The sequence below is a fragment of the Tenrec ecaudatus genome, chromosome 13 (assembly GCF_050624435.1).
Source record: "Tenrec ecaudatus isolate mTenEca1 chromosome 13, mTenEca1.hap1, whole genome shotgun sequence".
NCBI lineage: Eukaryota > Metazoa > Chordata > Mammalia > Afrosoricida > Tenrecidae > Tenrec > Tenrec ecaudatus.
In genome coordinates, this window is record NC_134542.1 from 68,840,475 (window position 1) to 68,867,722 (window position 27,248).

The window sequence follows — 27,248 nt, forward strand, 5'->3', positions numbered from 1 at the left end:
AAGAAGGACAGCTCTGGGAAGACAGGTAAGGAGAGGGCAGGGGTATGGAAATGGGTATTAACAAATCCAGGGATGAGGGAACAAGAAGTGATCTAAAATCAATGGTAAGGGGGGCACAAGATGCCTGGTGGGGCTTAATCAAGGGCAATGTAACTGAGAGGAATTACTGAAAGCCAAATGAAGTCGAACATGATAGTGGCACAAGAGTAAAGTAAAAGGAAATAAAGGAAAGAACTAAGAGACAACGGACATTTATAGAGATCAAAATACAGGCATGTATATATGTAAACATATTTATATATGATGATGTGCATATATCTATAGGTTTAGTATTATGGTAGCAGAGTTTAGTATTATGGTAGTAGATGCACACTGGGCCTCGACTCAAGGACTCCCTCAATGCAAGAACACTTTGATCTATCAAACTGGCATTCCGTGATGCTCACCTTCCCAACAAGATCACTGAAGACAAAAGGGTACATAAGCAAATGTGGTGAAGAAAGCTGATGGTGCCCGGCTATCAAAAGATAAAACATCTGGGCTCTTAAGGCTTGAAGATAAACAGGTGGCCATCCAGCTAACAAGCAACCAAGCCCCCGTGGAAGAAGCACACCAGACTGTGTGATCATGAGGTGGCCATGGGATCAGGTATTAGGCATCGAAGACCCAGAACAAAAAAATCATACCAACATGGAGGAGGGTGGAGTGGAGACCCAAAGCCCCTCTGTAGACAATTGGATAGCCCTTACAGAAGGCTTACAAGGAATAGATGAGCCAGCCAGGGTGCAGTATAGCACAGATGAAACATACAGCTTTCCTCCAGTTCTTTAATGCTTCCCCCCCCACACACCTACCCCACTATCATGACCCCAATTCTACCTTACAAATCCAGTTAGATCAAGCATGTACACTGGTACAGATAAGAGCTAGAAACATAGGGAATAATCCAGGACAGATAAACCCCTCAGGACCAATAATGAGAATAGAGATACCAGGAGGCTAAAGGGAAGGTGGGGGGAGAAAGGCAGAACCAATTACAATGATCTACATATAGCCCCTTCCCAGGGGGATGGACAACAGGAAAGTGGCTGAAGGGTGACAGTGGTCAGTGTAAGACATAAAAAAAAATAAAAGTAAAAATCTATATATAAATTATCGAGGGCTCATGAGAGAGGGATGGTGGGGTGGGGATAATAAGGAGCTTATGTCAAGGCCTCAAGTAGAAAGAAAATGTTTTGAAAATGATGGCAACATCTGTACAAATGTGCTTGACACAATGAATGTATGTAGGGATTGTGATAAGAGCTATAAGAGCCCCAATGATTTTTTAAAAGAGCCCCCAATAAAATTATTTATTATTTTTTAAAGTTTCGGTTTCAGAAACCCACCAGGGCAATTTTTCCCTGTTGTACAGGGTCACTATGAGTTGGAAATGACTAAATGGTAGTGATTTTTTTCCCTCTTATTTTGGAGGCTTATGGCAGGGGAGGTTGGGGGATGACTTGTTTACCATCAAGCCTTTAAGACCCCAGATGCTATATCTTTTAATAGCTGGGGACCATCAGCTTTCTTCGCCACATTTGCTTATGCACCCGTTTGTCCTCGGCGATCGTAACATGGATGTGTGCACCCAATGATATGATTTTTTTTGTTCTTTGGTTTACCAAATCAAAGGCCACCAAGCGGAGGTTGTACACTGGTGCAGGTAGGAGCAAAAGGCACAGGGAATCCAGGGTGGATGATACCTTCAGGACCAGGGGTGTGAGTGGCAATACTGGGAGGGTAGAGGGAGAGTGGGTTGGAAAGAGGGAACCGATTACAAGGATCTACATGTGACCTCCTCCCTGGGGGACTGACAACAGAAAAGGGGGTGAAGGGAGACATCAGACAGGGCAAGATAATGACAATAATTTTTATAAATTATCATGGGCTCATGAGGGAGGGGGAAGGGGAAGGGGGAGGGGGGAGGGGGGGAAGAGGACTTGATGCAAAGGGCTTAAGTGGAGGGCAAATGCTTTGAAAATGATGAGGGCAATGAATGTACAGATGTGCTTTACACAATTGATGTATTATGGATTGTGATAAGAATTGTATAAGCCCCTAATAAAACGTTTAAAAAAGAACCTTCCAACAATGAATTTACAAGCCCCAAATCCTTCACTTCCAAACTCTACCACACTAAGGAGGAAATCATGCCATAATCTACACAAACCACCAAAATACTCATATAGAAAAGGAGAGAAACATCCCCAAAACACTCTGTACTGCCTACTATGCCGATAGCAAATTCAAAGATGAAAAAGAAAAGATTGTTAAAAGAAAAAAAGAAATTGTTTTTAATTATTTTCCAGGGAGAAAGATAAGGCTTTGTACTTCAGTTAAAAGGTACAGTCTTGGAAACCCACAGGGGCAGTTTACTCTGTCCTATGGGCCACTGTGAGTCAGTATCGACTAGATGGCAGTGAGTTTGGTTTATGTTTTTTTTTAATAGGGATATAAATAAATGAAAGTTGGAAGTTTAATGAATAAAACATTATTTTCAAGTAATATTGAAATGAATAATATAACATGGCAAAGTGAAATGTATCCCAGTATTGCATGACTAGTTCATTATTCAAATATTAATCAATGTAATTCACCATATCAATATATTAAAAAACGAAACCACACAATAATTTCAATAGATGCAGAAAAGGCATTATATCAAATTCAATGCCAATTCCTGATTGTTAAGAAAAATTTTTAAATTAGGAACAGTTACTCAACCTGAGAAAAGGGCACCTACAAAACACCTACAGGGAATACCATACTTGTTGGTAAAAGACTGGCTTCATTTAGCCAATTGAGATTACTGTGTCCTTACTCATCACTTCTATTCGACATTGTAGTACCATATATACTAGAGTATAAGCCAGCCCAAATATCAGCTGAGGCACCTAATTTTACCACAAAAACTGCTGGAAAATGTGCTGAAAGACTCGGCTTCCATACATGTATATAAGGTATATGTTCCAACAGTACAATTGGGTTTTTTCAAAGTAACACTGAATGAGCAAGGAAAGGTCAATGGGCCATGTGGCTGAAAGCCTAAGACCAAAGGCAGCTGCCTTCAGGCACAGCTAAGAAGAGGCTGTCCTATCTGAATAGCTATAACCTGTTAACTTCCTTAATAAATGCCATAATCACAAATATTGTAGGTGAGTTTTGTGGGGCAATTGCAACAAATTATCAACCCCAGAGAAGAAGCAGAGGGCCTTGGGAGAGAGAGGGTTGGAGGGTGGAGGTATGTCTGATCTCAAACATTTTAAAAACCAAACTCAATGCCAAGGAGTCATTTCTGACCCATAGCAACGCTGTAGGGCAGAGTAGAACTGCCATTGTGGGTTTCCAAGGCTATAAATCTTTACAGGAGCAAAGACCATCATTCTCCTTGAGTTAGCAGTGCGACATGTAAGCCACCCACAAGGCCACCCACCGCAGGGCTCCTTCCTCACACAAAGCAACCTTTGCCCACAATGGTAGTGCTGATTTCCTTCCCCTTGTGTACAGGAGGGGGTCAGATGCCACACCCACATTTTCTCTAGTTTGACACACGCCCATGTTTCATATGCCCAGGCAACCAATCACATAAAATAGAAAAACACCATTTCACAGCTGCATTTTACTTTTAAAAGCACAGTCAAGATTTAAATAAAACCATATATGTTAGACAGGGTTCTCTAAGTGAGAAAAACTATAGCCTAAGGAAGTAAAGTGATTAGCTCCAAAGCACCAAGACAACAAATGTTGGCGGCACAGCCAAAACATAGCACAATAAGCAGGAGGTTATGGTTGTGTTCTCACAATTTTTTTAAAATGTGGTTTTATTGATGTAGTATTCACATATCATACACTTACTTCCATGGTTAAGTCGCTTTCTAAAATTAGTTGTATATATAATCACAATCAATCTTTTTTTCTGAGATTAATACAATCTTTTTTTTAATTTTTCCTTATTTTTAAAGTCAAAATTGTCCAGATTAATTTTTAAAGGGCCTTCTCAAAAGCTGATCTTTTCTATACATGACTTAGGCTCTCATCAGAGTTTTGTGCTAACAACATCTTGTTAACATCAGAACTATCATGGCATTAACAGAGCCCTAGTGGCATAGGGGTTACTAACAAACAGCCCATGGTTTGAACCTATCGACCAGTCCACGGGAGAAAGATGTGGCGATTGCCTCCGCGATGATTTACAGGCTTGGAAACCCTATAGGGCAGTTCTACTCTGTCCTAAAGGCTTACCATAGGCAGCAACGAGTTTGGTTTTGACATCATGATATCATATTTTTGCTAACCAATATTCTCTGAAACCTTTCCGATTATTACAGGCTACATTTGCAGAGATTCTTTCAAGAGCATCTTCCATAAAAATTCCCTCCTAATAAATCACCTAGAGGTACAGTTTCTGTTGGAACAACGAACAGGAGAAGGAAATCCCCTTGAGAAGAAATCAAATCCAGGCTTCAAGCAAGTTTGTGTTCAAATTTATAATACTCATCAGCCAGTGAAACTCCCCAAGCAAGAAATTAATTTTTGAAACTGGCACTGAGCCAGTATTGTCAGTGACTCCTAGCAAGAAAATGCTGTGGAGACCTTCTCATGCCCACCGTACCGTGTCTTATCATAGCAGAAGCAGTCTTGCTCGACTCCAGCCCTGGACACACACTACAGAGAGCACACATTCCAAAACTTCCAAGCAACCTGTCACACAACTCATCAAGAGTGTCTGCCAAGGCAACAATTAGTCCAATGGACTGATGCACCACCAAGCATCAGTTTCCACAAGCCTGAAACCAGAGACCTAGATGGTGCCCAGCTACCACTACAAAGTGCTCTGAAAAGGGAGGGATCACATAAGAAGGTTGTGGGTAGAGTGGGAGAAATATGCGGAGCAAAATGCAAAGTCATAAAGGAGACCAGACTTTCTAGACAGAGACTGGTGGAACCCACCGAGGCTGTAATGGGTTAAGTCACTCTTTTGGTCTGGAACTGAACTCACCGAATATCAAAAGAGCAGCATTTACCCAAGAACAAAGTTCAGGATAGGAAAAATGGAAACAGGAAGCACAAAAAAGTGGGATGATGCACTGAGAGCATTGCAATGGATGAGATGAAGCAAAATGTGTGTGAACTGTTGAACGTTAAACTACTAGTTTGCTATTCAAACCTTCACCTAATTTAAAATAAAAAAAGCTTATCTGCAGATATAACAGACAGCATGTTTAATGAACCAAAATTCAAATTATGGAATAAATAATTCTGAAGACATTATTGGTTTTAAATTTATTAAAGGCATGAGGAGAACTGAAATCCTAAGTATATAGACATATTTTTTAAGAGACAGATTGATGGGAAAAAGAACCAGAGGGATATTTCTAGAATTAAATACATTCATTGAAATTAAAGGCTCAATACATAAACTGGACTGCAGACTAGACAGAAGTGGAAAATAGCTAAAGAAATCAACCCTCCAGACAGTAAAATCAATAATTTGATGAAAATGAGAGTTAAGTTCAATGTTCAACTCAGAAGAGAATATGAACAAATCTAACAAATAAGTTACAGAAGTTCCAAAACAGATAATAAATAAAGGGGCAACTTAAAACTCAAAGAAACAATAGCTAAACATTCCCAGAGGGATGAGAGAGACAAATCTTCCTCTAGAGCCAGTCAACAAACCCAGAGCATAAATAAGATAAAACTACAACTCGACACACCATAGGCGTACTGGTGGCACAAATGGTGAAGCGCTGGACTGAGGTTGGCCATCAGAGACATACAGGCAGTTAAGGCTTCCCAAAGACTACAGACAGCCTGGAAAACCCTACAGAGCAGTTCCACTCTGCATGCATGGGAGTCCGAGCCGACTTAACAGCAAATCACTGGTGGAACCCAGGCACAGCACAATGAACGAAGATGAAAGAAGATCTGAATAAAGCAGTGAATAAAGCAGACTACTCACAAGGTACAATTCGACCGAATATAAACTTCTCACCAACAACAGATGCCAAAAGACAACAGAATATCTTCAAAGTGCAAGGAAAAATGTCATCCTAGAATTCAACACCCAGTTAAAATAATGGATAAACACTGCTCTCACACTAAACCAAACTCACTGCCATCAAGTCAATTCTGATACATTATATTTGATTCTATCCTGTTCTTCATCCTTGTCAAGTTTTATGTTTTCTATTCCTGTTACCCTTCTCCAATTCCCAATCTGCTTCATGATCAAATTCAAGTGCAACCTTCTTTATAAAGTGTTCCTTAACTCTACTGGTTGTAGCGAGCCAGGCAATACAAGTTAACAACACAGGCTTTAGATTTGGACAAAGATGGCATTAATTATAGCTGTGTGACTTCAGTCACTTTGCTTCCTTGACACTGTATTTTATTGGTGCAGATAATATAAATACCAAGGGTTTGTTGAGAAAGTTAAATGATATGTATGTAAACTCTTGATACAAAATGTTTTTATTCTTGGGTGCTGAGTCAATTTCAACTCATAACAAACAAAGACAGGACAGAACTGCCCTGCCCCTCTCCCCTCCACCAGCCCACCACCCCCGCAGGTTTCCTAGTCTATAATCTTTACAGGGAGGAGCCCAGGTGGCATAACTGGTTACAATTTGGGCTAACTGCAAGGTCAGTGGTTTGAAGGTACTAGTCTTTCCTCAGGAGAAAGATCAGACTATCTACTCCCATAGTCACAATCTCGGACGCCCAAAAGGGCGGTCTACTCTGCTTGGTGGGTCTCCATAGTCAACACTGACTTGAGGCAGTGGATGAGTGATCTTTCCTGAAGCTCACTGGGCCTTTTCTTGTGCGGGAGGCCAGCAAGTGTCACGCCAACAGCCTTTCCATTAGCGACCGAGGGGGTGGGGGGGTGGGGGGTGCACATAACTATTGCACAACCAACACCAATCAATAAACAAATAATGTTCCATGGTTTTTAATGTAAAATACTAGAGGAAGACCATTAGAAAATCCATTGTTTTAAACAGCATTACTTAGAATAGAAATAAAAGAATTCTAACCAGAGGAATACATTACAAAAAGACAAAAAAAAAAGGATCCTACGCTACTCTTTTGGAAATACAGATTTAGCACTAAAAAGATGGTAATTAATAAGTTCTATTATAAAGTATATCAATGCATGATTAAAAACCAAACCAACTAATCTGGTTATTTCCAATTTTTCCCTATTTCAAACAATGTTACAATTAATATCCTCGTGTATGTTTCCTTTTGCAATACCTTCATATTTAATGTGAATCCAATAAATATCTAACAGAATTGCTTCTAAGAACTTGACATATTGGCCCTAAATTTTAAAATAAGAGTTAGAAACCAAGAATAGCCAAGATCATATTAAAAGATAAGAAGGGAATCCTTGCCATATCAAGATGTATTCAAATGTTATAATAATTAAAGTAGCACAGTATAATATTATTGCAAGAGACAGAGTAATACAACAGACCGTTTAGGACACACATGAAATGTTGACATATGACAGAAGTAGCAATATAGATCAGTGAAGAAAAGTGTTCAATTAGAAAATTAAAATTTTAAATAGGATTACTGAAAATGAATGTCAGGTTTCAACCTAACACCAAAAATTAAAATACTAAAATTAAATCTCAATGTCACACTATCTGCAAAACTACACTTTTTCTAAGAAAACAAGTTTCTTTTCATACAAATGTATATTTCTTTTAAAAGATACAAATAATATAAACTGTAGAAGAAAAAACTTTTTAATTTAGCGCCCTTCTTTTAATAAGCGTTTTATTAGGGGCTCATACAACTCTTATCACAATCCATACATACATCAATTGTGTAAAGCACATCTATACATTCATTGCCCCCATCATTTTCAAAGCATTTGCTTTCTACTTAAGCCCTTTGTATCAGGCCCTCTTTTTTTAACCTCCCTCCCCGCTCCTCCCTCCCTCATGAGCCCTTGATAATTTATAAATTATTATTTTGTCATTATCTTGCCCTGTTCAACGTCTCCCTTCACCTCCCTTTCTGTTGTCTGTTCCCCAGGGAGGAGGTCACATGTAGATCCTTGTAATCGGTTCCCTCTTTTCAACCCACTCTCCCTCTACCCTCCCAGTATCACCACTCACACCACTGGTCCTGAAGGGATCCTCCACCCTGGATTCCCTGTGCCTCCAGCTCCTTCTGCACCAATGTACCTCCTCTAGTCTAGCCAGACTTGCAAAGTAGAATTTGGATCATGATAGTGGGGGGAGGGGGGGGAAGCATTTAGGAACTAGAGGAAAGCTGTATTCTTCATCGGTGCTACATTGCACCCTGACTGACTCATCTACCCTAGACCCCTCTGCAAGGGGATCTCCAGTGGCCCACAAATGGGCTTTGGGTCTCCACTCTGCACCTCCCCCTTCATTCACTATGGTAAGATTTTTTTGTTCTGATGATGCCTTATACCTGATCCCTTTGACACCTCGCAATTGCACAGGCTGGTGTGCTTCTTCCATGTGGGCTTTGCTGCTTCTGAGCTAGATGGCCGCTTGTTTACCTTCAAGCCTTTAAGACCCAGACGCTATATCTTTTGATAGCTGGGCACCATCAGCTTCCTTCACCACATTTGCTTATGCACCCGTTTGTCTTCAGCGATCATATCATGGAGGTGTGCACCCAATGATATGATTTTTTGTTCTTTGAGTAATTTAACAACTTTTTTAATTTAATTTAGAGCCAAATTATATATTACAAAATTTAAAGATAAGCCATAGACTGGCAGATAAAATTGAAATTGGGAGTCCATAAAATCAAGGATTGGCATTCTCTGCTCACCTCCCCGATTAGATTGCTGAAGACAAATGGGTGCATAAGCAAATGTGGTAAAGAAAGCTGATGGTGCCCAGCCATCAAAAGACATAGCATCTGGGGTCTTGATATAGCGTCTGGGGTCTTAAACGCTTGAAAGTAAACAGGAGGCCATGAAGCTCAAAAGCAACAAAGCCCACACACGGAAGAAGCACAACAGCCTGCGTGATCACGAGGTGTCCATGGGATCAGGTATCAGGCATCAAAGAACAAAAAATCATATCATCGTGAATGAGGGGGAGCGCAGAGTGAGGACACTAAGTCTATCTGTAGGCAACCGGACATCCCCTTAAGGAAGGGTCACAGGTAAGAGATGAGCCAGTCAGGGTGCAGTGTAGCAATGATGAAATATACAACTCTCCTCTAATACCTAAATGTTTCCTCCTCACCCACTATCATGATCCCAATTCTATCTTACAAATCTGACTAGACCAGAGGATGTACACTAGTACTGACAGGAACTGGAAACACAGGGAATCCAGGGCGGATGATCCCTTCAGGACCTGTGGTGAGAGTGGCGATACCAGGAGGGTGGAGGGAGGGTGGGGTAGAAAGGGATCTACGTATAACCTGCTCCCTGGGGGACGGACAACAGAAAAGGGAGTGAAGGGAGAGGTCGGACAGCGCAAGATATGACAAAATAATAATTCATAAATTATCAAGGGCTCATGAGGGAGAGGGGAGTGGGGAGGAAGGGGGAAAAATGAGGAGCTGATGCCAGGGGCTTAAGTGAACAGCAAATGTTTTGAGAATGATGAGGGTAACGAATGTACAGATGTGCTTTACACAAGTGATGGATATATGGATTGTGACAAGAGTTGTATGAGCCCCCAATATAAAGATTAAAAAAAGGAAAAAAAAACACAGGAACAGATTAAAATGGAAAAGAAAAAACCAATCAAGGATTGATATCTAGAATATATAAAGTATTCTTAAATTCAATAATGTAAAAATAATGTTATGGAAATCAGGAAAAGAATATGAACCAGATGTTCAAAATTAAGAAATCCAAATGATCACAAAACAAATGATGCTGTTGGTCATCAAGATATATCCAAGAGAGTAGCAAAATGTATAAATCTGATGGCACCAAGTTTTAATAAGTGAAAAACAGGAGCTCAAATTCCTGGTGGGAGTATAAACAGGATGAAATCTTAGTGGATAATTCTTAATTAACTAGTTAATACTGAGAAACAGCAAATCCTTTTGTCCAAGAATCCCCCTCATAGTAACCTATCTTCAAGAAACTTTAATACATGTGCACAGAGACGTGTGTTCAGCATGTTCACTGCAGCATTTGTTTAGTCAACGATGAGTACTGTAAACTACCCCTCAGCAGAGAAGCGGATGAGTAAACTGGGTTTAATCATACTGCTGTTGTCACTGCATGCTACGGAGTTGATTCTGACTCAAGGTGATCCTATAGGATGGGTAGAACTGCCCAATAAAGTGTCCTAGGCTGTAATCTTTATAGAAAATATCACCAGGTATTTTCTCTGAGTGGTTTCTAATTACTGACCTTTCTAGTAGTAGTTGAGCACTTAACCACTGCACAACTAGCTCGCTGTAATGGTATGGAATACTCCAACCTACTGTCACATCAATGGGTTCAAGCACAGGAACAACTGCGAGGCTGGTGCAGGACTGGGCAGTGTTTCTTTATGTTGTGCATAAGGTCGCCCTGGGTCAAACCCAACTCCGTGGCACCTAACAACAATGGATACTTGAGAAAGGAATGAAACGAGTCTACATTATTAACTTGGGAAGGAGTAATAAGTGAACAGAGCAAGTTGTGAAAGGATTCGTATAATTTGAAAGCATTTATGTAAAATCTCAACACTCTATAGCAATTACATACATACTGTTTAGATGTAGTCAACTTATTAAAATATGCAAAAATGGACCACATAAATTTAGAATAACAGTAATCTCAGGAGAGGGAAAGAGAAGAAAGGAAGATGTAGGCTACAGTTTAATTCACTGAAAAAACTGTAAAACACTTATGGCAAAAGATTAACACCTAATGAATCTCAGTGAGTACAAACATATCTAATACATTGTTCTTTGGTACTTTTTTGTCTACTCAAAATGTTTGATATTAAAAAGTCTTAAAATTTACAGTAAGTTAAAGTATTATAAAACAACTAGAAAAAACACTTTTAAACAAGACTTGAAATTTTTTCCCTACTTTAATTAAACTTCACTACAGTGAACTTAAAGCAGACTATTATGCCTACATTATCTTTGGTAAATTAGAAATGAAAATAAAGTACAATTCACACAGAAAACAGAACAAAAAAATAACCTAAACTTTTCATCTTTCTTCAAGTTCTTAAATTATATGGGATGATTTTGTGTTCGTTTATTTAAACTGGTGACTTGAGAGTTAAGTTACTGCTATAGAGAACATTCCAGGTTCTCAAAGAAGAAAATTTTACAAATAACTCATGGAAAATATATACATACATGCATGTTATAAAAGATTAGCTCTAATATCATCCCTATCTTCTTAGTTAGCTAGTGGTGCTATAACAAAAACACCACAGTAGATGGCTTTACCAAACAAAAAGTTATTACCTTACACTTTCGGAGGCTAAACGTCCAAATCCAGGGTGCCAGATCTATGGGAGGGCAATCTGTCTGCTCTGGAGGGAGGTTCGTATGCCCTTTCAACATCTGTAGGCCTGTGTTCCTTAGAGATCTCCATGTGTCTAGGCTCTACCTTCCCCTGGGGATTGCAGGTTCACAGCACAGGGACATTAGATCCAAAGCATGTGTTCCATTCCGAGCTCTTCGTTCTTGGTGGAACTGGGGTCCCTCTTCTCCCTCTCTTTTCTCTCATGCACAATAAAAGGTGCTGGCCACACCCTAGAAAACTCACCTCACACCAGATCAGGCTGTGACCTGATTAGGAATGCTAGACCTCTTACAAGTGATTGGCCAATCACATCAGATCACTAGAGAGGGGTGATTACATCATTACATCACTGAGAATGAAGACACAAACCAAGTTGGCACATATTGTGGTGGGGGTGGGGGGGCAGGACACAATTCAATCCATAAGACTTATAAAACCAATGACTGCAAAATATGGTACAATTAACCAATTTGCTAAATTCTGAACATATGTGAAGAAAAACAACAGTTGTCATTGAATTGATTACAATTCATGGCGAACCAATGCGTAAAAAAGGACAAAAAGAAGTAGACGAGGCAGAGGTCTTCAAAATCAAGCTTTCATTGAAATCTTGCTATCTGTAGGGATATAAACTAGGAATAAAACTAAAGAGTCAAAGCATGCGCTATGAACAAACACATACCGACACACTGAGGGCTGCCCTGCAAATGAGCTTCCAAGTGAAAGTACAACTGCACTGGACTCGGCTGGACGGGGCACAAATGAGACTTCGAAGACATGCATTCATATAATATGATTTTTAAATGCGGAGATAATGCCACAGGGCAGTAAAGAAGAAGATAAAGTTAGTAATGCGTCATATTGTGTAAAACTTTGACATCACACTAAGGGGCTCCAGACCTAACCTATAAACAATGGAAGGCTATTTTAAGTCAAAAGGGGACAGAAGTTAAGCAGATGCTCTGTACGTGAAGGTAAGACTATGCAATTATTACACGATATTAAATGGCCCTAGAATAAGATTATGAGCGTGAGGAAGGCTTGGACTAAAGAGACGGCAGAACAAAACGGGCACACCGGAGACAAAAGGACAGGTCTTGGTAATCAATCACGGAAGTAGAAGAAAAGGGAAGAATCACGATGACATGGGCAGACAGTATTAGCTATCTAACAAAATCTATTTCTGTTTTTTCCCAACCATTAGGCAACATAAACCAAAAGTCAACACACTAAGTGATACAGCAAATATTTGTGAAAAGGCTGTGTCCCCAATGCATTAATATACTGCTGAACCAGCCTGAGCTGCAGTCAATGTCTCCCAGGTTTAAGCCACTGTTCAGTGGGATTTCTAATTCGAAAAGCAAAACACAGATTTTTTTTCAATGCTAATAAAAAGGAAAGAAGAAAGGGGAAATCTATGGGGTCTTATTTGGGGGAAATATAATTGATCCCATTTTAGGCATGTAGCTAATGGCACGGTAATAGCAAGGTATTCAAGTAGACAAACTCAGTGCATGACTCAAAAATAAAAGCTCCCTTAAGGTTTAGACATTAAGCTTCAAGTTCTTCAGAGTTGCAGATTTACTATAGAATTTCTTTAACATGTTCTATATCGCAGATCTCTAAAAAGAAGATACAGTATGTAGTAGTTCCCACAGTTGTTGGACCATACTGTTCCCCTTCACTAGAAAGTTTCTGCAAATCTAGAATCTAGAGATATCTATGAATATAAGTGAGCTTGAAACTTTGAAATCTTTAACATGTTGAGGAAGTTTATGACAAACGGATCAGGCTGCTGCCCTGAATCCACTGACCAAATCAATCCTATCATGAACTTAATGAGAAACCAACAGAACACTATTCAACCACATAGTTATTGCTTCTGTTTCTGACATTACCACAGACAAAACAACACAAAACCCTACCTCAGAGTAAAGCATCTGAAGACGCTGGGGAAATTATATCTAGCAACTTCTGAATGCATTTAACTATGCTCAAAAGAAAGTTAGTGAACTCTCACTAAGGAGTGGGAAGGATGAAAGAGGAATCTTGACTTTACTCTATCCACTTATGTTTACATCGAAATTTCTATGTATTACCTTGGAAATTAAAAAATAAGGAAAATTCCTGGCTATTACAAGATACAGCTTCTGAAGTCCTAACGGCTTGAAGTTAAACAAGCGACCATCTAGAAGAAAAGCAACAAAGTCCACATGGAAGAAGCACACCAGCCCCTGTAATCATCAGGTATCAACAGGATCAGGTATCAGGCATCAGAAGAGCCCCAACAAACCACCATTTCTATGCGAACAAGGAGTTCAGAATGGAGACCCAACCCATCTGTAGACAACTGGACATCCCTCACAGAAGGGTCACAAGGAAGGGATGAGCCAGCCAGGGTGCAATTTAGCACGGAGGAAACACTCAACATTCCTCTAGTTCTTTAATGTGTCCTTCTCTCCCCCGCTTCCCCCCCAACCCCCCACTATCATGACCCCAGGTCTATCTTACAAATCTGGCTAGACCAGAGCATGTATATTAGTACATATAAGAACTCTCGACACATAGAACCCAAGGCAGATAAACTCTTAAGGACCAATAATGAGAGTAGCAATACCATGAAGGTAGGGGAAAGGTAGGGGGCAAAGGAAAAGACAGGGGAACCAAGCTTAATGATCGATGTACAACTCCTCCTCTTCAGGAAGATGAACAACAGAAACATGGGTGAGGAGACAGCAATGTAAACTATGAAAATACAAATAATCCATACTTATCAAGGGTTCAAGAGGGAGAGCAGGCGGGAAAGGGAGAGGGAAGAAATGGGGAGCTGATATCAGGGGCTCAAGTGGGAAGAGAATACTTTGAAAATGATGATGGCAGCATATGTGTAAATATGCTTGACATATTGGAGGAATGTATGGATTGTGATAAGAGATGTAAGAGCCCCCCAATAAAAGTATTTAAAATAAAAGTATTTATAAATTATTAAGGGCTCAAGAGGGCAGCATGGTGGGATGTTAGGAGGGTGTGGGAGGGGGGAGGGGAGGAAAGAGCTGATACCAAGGGCTCCAGGAGAAAGAAAATGTTTTAGAAATGATGGCAACATATGTACAAATGTGCTTGATACTATTGATGCATGGATTGTTATAAGAGCTGTAAGAGCCCCCAATAAAATGATCTTTTAATTTAAAAAGAAAAAGATGAGAAAAACAATGTAAAAAATAATTTTAAAATAAGGAAAATTATCCATGAAGCACTCGGAATTAATGCTGCCTCCTGAACAATTAATGTAATGTATTCTGTGGACAAATTTTCAGGTCTAACAGACATTATTTTTAACCAGTTGAATTCAACATTTACAAAGGACCTGTTAAGTGCCCTATATTCTCAGACTAAAGGCAATATATGGTCCTGGTGTTTCAAGGAGCTTAGGATCCAGTGAGGAAGAACAAACAAAAAAGCAAAAATATTCACATTAAAGAATCGATCACTTTTTCCAACTATATTGGTAAAAATGAAAACACCAAAATTTGAGAACTAAATGTTTAAAATCCCAGTTTCAGTTAGAATTCCATCAAAGCATAAAACCTGTCATTCATTCTTTTATACTTTTATTATGTGTTTTGTTTCTTTTAGTTAATCCATCAGCCATTTGCAATAAATACAGTGATTGTACTTATTCAAGAATGGTAAACCATGCATACAGGTATTCATGGTTTCCAAAACCTCTCTGATCTCACCCCAAAAATGAATCCTTATGTTCTTCCTTTGGTTTGTATACTTGGTAATATCATCTTATTGATTATGTCAATGTTATTAAGCCCAAAATAACTAAACAACAGAAGAGTAACTGCTGAGACTGCTTACATATAACCAGATACCCCCTAGGATCTGACTCCTTTGTTTGGAAAAGTTTAGGGTTTTGCTTTCATGAGACATTCCAGTTAAGCCTAATAGTGTTTCGTGCTTCCTTTCTATCTCCTAAAGTTTCTGGCAGTGCCTAGGGTCTTAAAAGCTTACCTAGTGGCCAACCAAAACACAAAATCTATTCACTGAGAGCCACAGGAGAGTCAGGAGTAGGAGGAAGAACTGAGATGGGTGGCGAATTGCCTCCAGGGGTCTAGAACGGGATGGTGTTTAGCTACTGTTGTTGAACATTTTAAAAAGTAATATTTTATTGTGGTTTTTGGTGAAGGTTATTACTGAACACCTTGATCAAAGATTCTTTTTTTTTTAAACCTGATCAAAAGGGGCAAAATACAGAACAGAATTTCAAATTCTCAAAATCTAGGCTTTCTCGAACTATGGAGGGTAGAGGTAATTTCTAAGCCTTAAAACAAAAACACCCACCCACGCACCACAAGTCCTCTTAAAACTGACAACAGTTGATAAGATGCCTGCCTTGTGCTTTATGCTCCTCATTCTCCCCTATCTTCAGTCATAACTGCACTAGTTATGCGTCCAAGCAACACTTAGGAAAGCTATTAGGACACAGCAAGATCTTTTCTCTTGTACTCGAACTGTAGATTGGGAAGTGTAAGTGTGGGGATGGACAGCACCCTTAAAAATTCACTAAGCAATGAGATTTACAAATTTCCAAGGCAGGTAGGTGTTGGAGTCACCTGGAGAGCAGTTAGAGTACTCCACATCCCCAAATCAACACCGTTTCAAACTGGTACTCTAGCCTTACCTCACCAGACACGCTGGCTAATTGTGTGATTTCCAGTTCTGAACCTTTCAGAACACCAACATCATGTATGTCTCTCTAGATAGAAGACGTTGAGATGTGTACCCTATTAGGGTCATTCCATCGGACCCAAGGAATTACAAGTAGTTCAGAATAATCACATGGCCACAATACTAATACTGTTTACTATTCAAGTATACCTTTTATGAAATGAGACGTAGTAACTGCTGAGACATGCATCATGTAGTTCTTTATTGCAGATAGAGATAATCATAATTTTAAAAAATAGTCCATGTCTATTTACAGAGGATTTGTCTGACTGTAAGTATAGATGAGACATTCCCACTGTTGACTCAATTCCAACTCAAGGAGCTATCAGTAAAGGTTAATGCTATAAGATGTGGGCAATCTACAACATGATACCCTGAAACTGTATTTAAAAACAAACAAACCCACTACCATCAAGTTGACTCTGACTAAATGCCACCCTACATAAGGGTTCCAAGACTAAATCTTTATTATTGGTGAGTTTGAACCTCTGACTTTGCGGCTATCATTTCAATGCTTGACAGTACCACCAAACAAAAAAAAAAAACCTGCCATCGAGTCAACGCTGTCTCATAGTGGCCCTGTAGAGCAGGGTAGCACTACCCTGTGAGTTTCGGAGGCTATAACTGTTTACTCCAGTAGAAAACCCATCTTTCTCCCAAGGAGCGCATCATGGCTTCAACATCATGGTCTCAAACTGCTGACCTTGAGGATCACAGCACAATAGGGCCCATTAAAACCTGTATTACCAAAAACAAAACAAAATCTACTGCCATTAGGTTGATTCTAACTCATATCAACCCGATAGAGAAGAGCAGAAATGTCAGTTGGAATTTCTGTGGATGTGACTGTTTACCAGAGAGAAAGCCTCTTTTTCTCCCACAGTGTAACTGTGGGTTCCAACTGCTGGCCTTGGGGTTAGCAGTCTAATGTTTAGCTCTCTCTATCGCCACGGCCCCATACGCAACGTAGTCTGAGACAGACAGACATTTTATGTTCGCACTTGCCACTTCACGTTGACTTATGCCATCCAGTCAATCCTGACTCATAACAACCCTCTAGGGCCCGGTAGAACGGTGGTTGTGGGTTTACTAGATTGTAAAGCTTCATGGGAGTAGAAAGGCTGTGCCTTTAAAGAAATTCACTGACATAGCTCCATTCATCCACTGAGACATCAGACTTGGACCTTACACCTAAACCTGAACTTGATTATCACAACTGTGTTCCAAAAATCAGATAAGAATGAATGTACAACACTATTCCCTACTTCCATGTTCTCTGGAAGTCTTCTACGTGCTAACCTGGTCTAAGAGAAGCAAAAACTATCTAAGTACCAGTTAAGAACCAAGTTTATTTGTCTTTTGTTTTTTAAATTTTGAATAAGAGACAAAGACCCAACAATAATGCCACTGGGAAAGAAAAAAAAGCTAAACATAGTATTAAGTCAAAGCACACTAAGAATAGCATTCAGCTGAAGCAGCAGAGAGAACTGGCTGAGCACTCGGGCTTTAGTGCTTGCTCTCTGCCTGGGGGATCTTGGGCAAAATTTTACAAAAAACTCTCTGCCCCACTTTCTTCTTCAGTACAATACGGACAAGCTAAATCATTGAAAAGTAATGTACTAAGTCATAAAGCAAATAGAATTGGATTTTTTTATCTAATAGATGGGCTAAAAAGTCAGTCTTAATAACACATTGTCTCATACAATGATAAGCCTTATAGAGGCAATTTGAAATGTCAATATTGAAATGCTGTCGCATTGATATTCTGGCCTAGGTGTGAAAAGAAAAGGTATAGAAAACCCAAATCTCCATCAAAAGGATGATTAAAGAATCACAAATTCATAACATTGAATACTAAGTAGCAATTGTTTTGGTTTTTAATTGAATGAGGGCAGTGATATACAGACATGGAATTTACTGATCTAGAAAGGTACCCTAAGAGAAGTGAATGCAGAGCAACAAATAATGTATATGGTCTGTTACCTCTTATACAACAATAACTACTGAAAAATTAAAATATTCATCCTTGTCCTACTCACACTAAGAAGCAAATATCAATGACAGAAAGGAAACATCCAACTGTGTATATTATTATATTTATTGCTAAATATTAAACTGTACCTATTTACATATTAATTTTTTCAAATACTTAAAGTAATCTGAGATATACATTTTATGTTCCTAATTGTCAGCTGCAATTACTATGTTATTAGTAGTAACACATTCAAAACCCTTCCGTCCTTAAGGCACTTTTTACACTCCCTTGTGTGCTTAAACCACCTCTGCCTTCTAGACTCTCAAAGGAATGCATCCCTTTCTGGTTTGGCTTTGCTTGCATTCTAGTGTCAGTAGCTTAAAGGCCAGGTCCACATGCCTGTCCACATTTAATATCCAAGGAGCCTTACTGGTACACTGTAGGCAAAAGAGAACAGAAGTGGGGACTTCTGAAAGGACTGAGGGCAGTGGGTCTGGTGTAGTCCCCCTCCCCTACCACAAACAAACAGTTACCCTCCATGGACCTGGACTCACTGAGCCTGCAAGACAGCCCTATCCTCTACTGTCCTCTACTGAAGCAGACTGCAGCATCTGCCTCACCTTTCTTGGAGGACCAACCACCTGTAAACTAGCAGTCCAACGCTTTACCCACTGTGCCACCTGGGCTCCTTAAAGGGATTAGACTGCGCGTGTCGTTCATTATACTTTACCTGAGCATTGGGAAACTTGAATAACTGGATTTGCTAATGCTCTTTCAACTCCTGCCCAATGAAACGTTGTCTTTCACTACAGCTTTTCCTTTTTTCCCCCAGCACTTCCCGCTAATAGTGACAGCATGTTGCAAGCCAAGACCCTACATGTTCTAACTCTGTAGCTCACTGCAACTTCTGAATATTGTCTTCGGTCTTACATCCCAACACTCTGGTACATCACTCCTGCCTTACTAAAAAAAACTTGGTGTCTCCTTTTAAATAAATGCACGCATACTAGGCGAGCAGAGGACCGTACCTTTAACTGGTACAGATCTAACGCTCGATAGGTCATCTGCTCACTGTTGGGTCTGTTCGGATACGTTGAGTATTCCGGAACGAGCTGCTCTGTAGCCCGATTCTAGAAGTTAGTCCAGCACACCAAACACGGCGCTGACAGCTCAAGTCACTTTTCATGCAGGCCCCTCCCCTTCCCTCCTCCTCCAGCGCGAATCCGCCCTCGAGCTCCTGTGCAGGTACGGACAGACACACCAACAGTTTCGGAAGTCCCCCCCCCACACCCAGTCGTCCTCCGGGGCCGTTACAGGTAACCCTCCCGCATCATGCCGTGGCGACCCAGCTCTTTCTCCAGCACCACCGCTCCCGGCCAGTCCAATACCCTAGCAGCTTTACAGGCTTTCCCAACAGCAAGCACACAATTGACAGCTAGACGCCAGATCCAACCCCCCCCCCCCGCCAAGTCTCCGTTCCTCCTCCCTCTGCACCCACCCCACGCACAAGCGCCCGCCGAGCAATGGCTCACCAGCCCTGCCTCCTAAACCTGCTCTCCGCTCCCCCCGACTCCCCACCCCTTTCCACTGACAGCTCCGTCACCTCCACCCCCAGGTGGCTGCCCCCTCCCCTCCGCTCCCCTCCCCCACCGCCTCCCTTGACAGCTCAGGGGGGCTCGCCGCCTCGCACAGGTCCCCGGGGCCCCGGCGCAGGGGTCGCGGCACTCCCCGGGAGGGCTCCACTCACCCGCTCTCCCGCATCACGTTGCTGTCACCGCAGTCGCAGGCGCCCCCGGCCTGGCTGCGGAACATGTTGAAGTCGTGCCCGGTGTGGTCGCCCTGGTGGAAGCACTCGGCGCACAGCGACATGCAGGGGGAGATGCCGCAGGTCCGGCAGCGGTAGGCCACGAAGTTGGCTGTCCAGACCAGGCCGCAGAGTGCCGCGGGGTCGTAGGCCCGCACGGCCGCGCAGAACTCGTCGTAGCCGCCGCCGCCCGCCAGAAGGCACTTACACCACTCCAGGGCCTCCTCCTCGGGCGCCCCCGGGCCGCCGCCGCCGCCGCCGCCGCCGCCCGCCGCCGCCGCCTCCTCGCCGCCCGCCGCCGCGGCCAGCGGCCGCTCGGCGCTCAGCACCCGCTCCAGCAGCGCCTGCAGCTCCTCGGCGCCCGCCCGGTTGTCCGGCCGGCTCAGGGCCGCCTTCAGGTGCGCGGCCGTGGCCGCCTTGTCCTGGGCGAGCCCCGGCGCGGACAGCTCGGGCGGGGGCTGCTGCGGGCTCCCTGCGGACGCGGCCGCCGCGGCCGCCGAGGCCGCCATGATGAGAGCTCAGAATTTGGAGAGTCCAGGGCTGGCGGCTCCTCCCGGGAGGGTGGGAGAATTGACTGCTGCGATGGCTCGGCCCGCCCAACTCTCGCGATACCCCGGAGCTGCCGCGCGCACCTCTGCCCTCGGCCCGCCGCTGGACACGCCCCCTCGGGCGGCCGGGCTTCCGCCCCGCCCCTTTCCCCGGGCTCTGCTCCTCCCCTGCCCTCCTCGCCGCTTGCCTCTCTAGTTTCAGGTTCTCAAATAGATGCAATGGATGTATGGGTTGTTATAAGAGCTGTACGAGCCCCCAATAAAAGGATCTTTAAAAAAGTTAAGAACCAAGGCATGCCCCTAACAGAAAATCTTTAATATGCATATTTTTCCTTTGTCTGGACTATAGGAGTCAGACACCGCATCTTTCAGACTTATTTTAGGCACCTGAATATCATTTTAAGATGCACTGTTATCACCTAGTTCAAAGTTCAAATTACTACTGAGTTACAATTATTACTGAAGAAGCTTCCTAGTTTTTTCTCCTGAAGCAATTCTTGATCTCACACTATTATCGGGTCACTCTTCAACAATACACTACAGTCTTTAGGAGACCCCTCTTTTTTTTTAATCATCATACAGCTCCTATCATAATACATACTTACCTACATTGTGTCAAGCACATTTGCATATTTGTTGCCATCATCATTTTCAAAACATTTTATTTCTACTTGAGCCGTAGGTATCCACTCCTCATTTTTCCCTCCCTCCCTCATTAACCCTTGATAAATTTTTTGTTTCATGTCTTAGAGTGACCAATGTCTCTCTTCACCCACTTTTCTGTTGTCCCTGGGGCAGAGGGGTGTGTTATATCACAGGGTGTTAATATGTAGATCATTGTGATCAGCTCCCCCTTTCTCCCCCAACCGTCCCCTTACACCTCTGGTATCACTATTCTCATCTTTGGTCCTAAGGGGTCTATCTGTCCTGGATTCCCTGTGTTTCCAGCTCTTATCTGTACCCGTGTGCATGCTCTAGTCTAGCCGGGTTTGTAAGGTAGAATTGGGATCATGATAGTATCTGGGAGGAAGCATTAAAGAACTAGAGGAAAGTTGTATGTTTCATCTTAGAATAACCCTTCTTACTGACATTTTCCTAGTCAAAATCTCTAATGGAAACAAAAGCCAAACTCTATAAACCTTTGCTCAAACTCCACCATTGTCACAGATCCCAAGATTATCTCCCCATCCTGTCTCCTGATGATGCTCAAAGTTTGCTGTCTGACAACCCAATGAGATTGTTCACCGGTTTCTAAAGATGCTGTAGCATTTATGACATCCAGGTATTTATTGTATCTAGCACTCATCCTAGAGCAGTGGTTCTCAACCTTCCTACTGCCATGACCCTTTAATACTGCTCCTCATGTTGTGGTGACCCCCAACCATAAAATTATTTTCGTTGCTACTTCATAACTAATTTTGCTACTGTTATGAATCATAATGTAAATATCTGATATGCAGGATGTATTTTCAATGTTACAACTTGAACACAATTAAAGCATACTGATTAACCACAAAAACAATATGTAATTATATATTGTGAAATATTTATTTCTAATTACAAATAAAGAAATTTTGTCTTGAAGTATGAAGCATGTGGACATATCTGCATGTGGGCGAACCCGCCTGGAGACAGAGAGAGGAGCAGTGTCTCAGTTCCTAAGACCATCGGAATGCTTCCTCCCCCAACTGCCGTGACTCAGTTCTGCCTTACAAATCTGGACCCGAGATCACACATTGGTACAGATAAGAGCTCTGGACACGTGGAATTCAGGACAGATAAACCCTCAGGAAGGGGGGGGGGCGGGGAAGAGAACCTGATGCAGAGGGCTTAAGTGGAGAGCAAATGCTTTGAAAATGATTAGGGCAAAGAATGTACGGATGTGCTTTATACAATTGATGTATGTATATGTGTGGATTGTGATAAGAGTTGTGTGAGCCCCTAATAAAATGTTTTTTTTAAAAAAACCCTCAGGAAGAGTAGTGGGAGTAGCTGTATCATGAGGGCAGGGAAATGATGGGAGTGGAAGAAGGGGGAGAGAGGACTATATACTCACAAGGTTGGATATATAGTCCCCCATCCCCACCAACGGGGACGAATAACAGAAAGGTGGGTGAAGGGAAACAACAGACAGTGTAAGACATGAAATAATAATAATATATAATTGATCAAGGACTCACAAAAGTGGGGGAGGGCAGGGACAAAAAGAGGATCTGATACCAAGGGCTCAAGTAGAAAGAAACTATTTTGAAAATGTTGATCGCATATAAGTATAGTTAATTACAAGTGTGCTTAACACAATTGAATGACGGATTGCTACAAAATTTGTAAGAGCCCCCCCCCAACAAAATGATTAATTTTTGGAAAAGAACATTATTAGTGATCCTCCCAGATCTGAAATTATACTGCTTATGAAGTTTTTATAGCTATCTCCAGATCACTAGGAACCTCTAAAAGAAGACACGGAGTAAGAATGGGGAGGGGAAGAATTGTAGGAGGAACAATCCAAGGAAGAACAAGAGCCAAAAATCTGGGGTTACAAAGAAATTGACATAGCTAAACCATGCTATCTTATCTGACCTGCCGACACTAGTCTGCAGTTTATCATCCTGTGGTGGTTTGTGTGGGAAACTGAGGACCAGGAAGAGAATGTATACGGACAAATTCTCTATGCTCGTGTTTTAAGAATCCTGGGAGACCAAAATTCTGAGTGGAGAGGGACCTTCACATTTGTGAGTTGGAAAAGAGTCCCAGTCATATTCTCCTAATTGCAAATCATTGCCACAATATCCTCCCATAATATTGCTACCTTAATGTTACTACTTAGAAGCACATGGCTGATTACTCTGTAGCAGGCAGCCCTTATATATAGGAGCAGATGTGTTGCTATTGGCCGCCCCGCTCAGGGGACAGTCAGCTCCCTTTTACCTGCCCCCAGCACTGGTGTTAGGTTTCTGCCTCCAATGAACTCAGGAACATCTAGGTAAGGACACTGCCCACCTTGTTACATGTGGGTTTGTCTGTAGCTAGGGGGGCTTGCATGTCCCCGGGGGTATATAAATTAGTGAAAGAATACATCCGCTCTCTCTCTTTATCCTGACCCTATGGAGAAGATGAGCACATTATATTCTGTCTGTCTCTGAGGTAGTTAGGTTTATTGTGCCAAACTGGCCGATAAGAACATGTGGGATTAATCGGGTTGCAGTTTGATTGGAGGACAAACAGACAAATGGCTCTGCAAGGCCCGCCCCACTCCCTCTCTCTTGCTCTCTGGTGATCAGAGCGTGCTGGAGCATGCTGCTGCTTTAAGTAATTCTCTGCCTCAACCTAGGAGCTACACTACCTATGAGCCAAGCCAACCTGTGGATTGTGTTGCTAGACTTTGAGGCTCCTTCGAGACCTGCTTCCCCACACTGCTGGTGCATACATCGCTTGAGCTTGAGGCTGGTGGCTCATGTTGCCTTGCATTGCTTGCATTTGATATCCCATCTGACCTGCTTCACTAAGCTCCTGAGCTACTGACTGTTGGTGACCCACCCGGCTGTTTGCTGCCAATGGGTACACTCTGCTTGTCTTTCCTGAAAGAGGACTGAGCTGTCTGCTTCATTGACCTTGGACCCAGAAGCCCATGTGAGCTGAAGGACTTCCAGTATATTAACTATTCCATGGAAGTAAATTGAACTGAACTTTCTGTACTGCTGTGTGGACTAATTAGCTGTTATATTTCTTCTTGCTGTATAAACCTATTCATAAATATATATATATGAAAAGCCTCATGGTTTTGTTTCTCTAGAGAACCCTGCCTAACACAGTCTCTTTTATGTTCGTAATTGTACAACCATTCCTTGGAACCCAGGTGATTGTTTGGGGGCTGATTTCCTCTCACAGGTTTGTGTATTCCTGGAAGCTACGTCACTGGGATTTCAAATGCTAACAGGGTCACTTATGGTGAACAGGTTTCAGCAGAGCTTCTAGACTCAGAACAGATTACAAAAGAAACAGGCTGTCTATTTCAGAGACAATAGCCACTGAAAACTGTATATATAGTAGCAAACCATTGTGAGATGTAGTGCCGGAAGATGCACCACTCAGGATGTAAACTATTCAATATACAACTGGGGAAGAGCCGCCTCCTCAGGGTAGAGTCCACTTACAGTCCACGGACAAAAGAAAGCTTGTGAGACCTTAATTTAAGGATGCAGCACAACTCAAACTGAGAAGAAACAGCTACACACATCTCTTAATACTTACAATGTGGAATATATGAAATATAAATCTAGGGAAATTGGAAGTCATCAAAAATGAAATGGAATGCATAAAGATCAGTATCCTAGGCATTAGGGAGCTGAAATTGACTGGTCTTGGCCATTGAGAATTGAATTATCATATGATTTACTATGACCAGAAGAGATTCATGTGTGTGCCCTTTCCAAAGAAAAGTGGACTAACAGAAAGCAGAAGTTGTAAAACAATATCATCAGTATCATATGTAAGTAAAATTTTGCTAAAAATAATTCAACATTCTGTACAGGCCACACCAAAGCCTTGTTTGAAGATGTGTTCTGTCTAAAGAATATTTAAGGTTCCAATAAAATGTACTTAACTCATTAAAAAAGAAAGAAAAGAATTCGACAATGATTGAGCAGTACATCAACAGGGAATTGCCAAGAAATCAAGCTGGATTCAGAAAAGGACCTGCCATGACGGATATGATTACTGATGTTCGGTAGATCTTGGCTGAGAGCAGAGAATATCAAAGGCATTTAATGGTGAGGATCATGACAAACTATGGATAGAATTGAGAATAGAAAGTTCAGAACACTTAACTTTGCTGCTGTGGACCCTCCACATGGACCAAGAAGCAGTCATTTGAACAGCACAAAGGAACACTGCGTGGTTTAGAATCAGGAAAGATGTGTGGCAGAGTTGTCTCCTTTCTTCATACTTACTCAGTCTGTATGCTAGGCAGTAATCTGAGAAGCTAGTACCAGATTATATGAAGAAGAACGGGGTGTCGAGATTGGAGGAAGTCTTGTTAACAACCTGTGACATGTAGATAACACAACACAACCTTGCCTGCTGAAAGTGAGGAGGACTTGAAGCACTTGCTGACGAAAATCAACGATGACAGACTTTGGTATAAATTACGATTCCATGTAAAACCCACCGCCATTGAGTCGATTCTGATGCATAGTGATCGTACAGGACAGATGAGGACCACCTCTTAGAGCTTCTAAGACGCTAAAGCTTTACAGGATTAGACAGCCTCATCTTTAGCCCATCGAGCGACTGGTAGGTTCAAACCACTGGTCTTGTAGTTAACAGCTCAATGTGTAATCTTCTACGCCACTCGATATAAAGAAAACTAAAATCCTCACAACTGGACGAATAGGTAATATCATGATAAATGGAGACAAGATCAAAGGTGTCAAGGGTTTCATCTTGCTTGGCTCCACAACCAAGACTAAAGAAAGCAACACTCAAGAAATCAACTGAGGCGCTGATCCCAAGGGCTCAAATAGAAAGAAAATGTTCTGAAAATGATGATAACATATGTACAAATGTGCTTGATGCAATTGGTGTGTGGATTGTTATAAGAGCTGTAAGAGCCCCCAATAAAATGATTTCTAAAATAAAGATGTATTATAGTGGGCAGGTCTGCTGCACAAGACTTCTTTAGAATGGTGGAAAGCAAGGGAATGACTTTGAGGACTAAGTTGTGCCTGACCCAATGTTTGGTATTTTCTTGTTTTCTGTTGTTGTTGTTTTTTTTTTAATTTAAAGCAAAAAAAATTATTGAAGAAATAATTTTATTTCACAAAATGAAGTTACATGGCATCCTACAAGAGGCTGTTCTGTGTGACCTGGGTTGAAGGGAGCAGTGGGTTTTTATTTGACAAGGCAAACAAAAGTAAATAATTTCCATCAAAAAGAAGAATTGGAGAAAGCAGTAAAATTTAAAAGAAGTTGTCAGACTACAAACATACTTTTTTTTTTTTTGGTCAGCAAGCTAACTATTCTATAGGCAATAAAGATGCCATGCAGGTTTTTAAAATATTTTTTTCCTCTTCAAGAGTTTGTGTGCATTTATAGAAAACAGAGAAGAGAGTAGTAGATATCTGCTACAGGTAAACCTATGAAATATTCACAGCAACATTAATTCCTAAATGTCTGCCTGTCTTCCAAATACAGATCAGACCTCAAGGTGCACCAAAATCCATCAATTCTAGGAGCATGGTCAAAAGCCACACCATCAGAAACATTTCTTAATAAATTACTAGGCATATAAAGTCAACAATTTAAAACAACCAGCTGTTCTGGGGGAGAAATACGAGGCTGTTTACTCCTGTCAAGGTTTACGGTCTCAGAAACCCACAGAGACGCTACTACTGCCCTTTTCCTGGTGGGTCGCGATGGGTCAGAATCCACTCAATGGCAGTGAGTGAGTAGATATGCTCAATTTCACATGCTTTACAAATAGGAAGGATTAGGCAGGATGCAGGAATTGTCTGACACTCGTGAGTACTGAAGTACTTCTTTAAACACAAGTTGAGCCTGAATCAAAGCCACCTTATAGAAGAGGGTAGAACTGCTCCTGTGGGTTTCAGCCTGGAATGACTAGAGAAACAAATTCATAGACACGCATGT

General features: G+C 41.6%; 1 protein-coding gene across 1 annotated transcript in view; it reads right to left on the bottom strand.

The window, feature by feature from the left end:
* Window positions 1-20,594, bottom strand: part of UBR3 (ubiquitin protein ligase E3 component n-recognin 3) — a 176,607-nt gene extending 156,013 nt beyond the window's left edge. The window contains exon 1 of the mRNA XM_075529394.1: window positions 19,996-20,594. Coding sequence (XP_075385509.1) covers window positions 19,996-20,561 — 566 coding nt within the window. The 5' untranslated portion in view covers window positions 20,562-20,594. The remainder of the gene's footprint in view (window positions 1-19,995) is intronic.
* Between the last annotated feature and the right edge of the window lie 6,654 nt (window positions 20,595-27,248).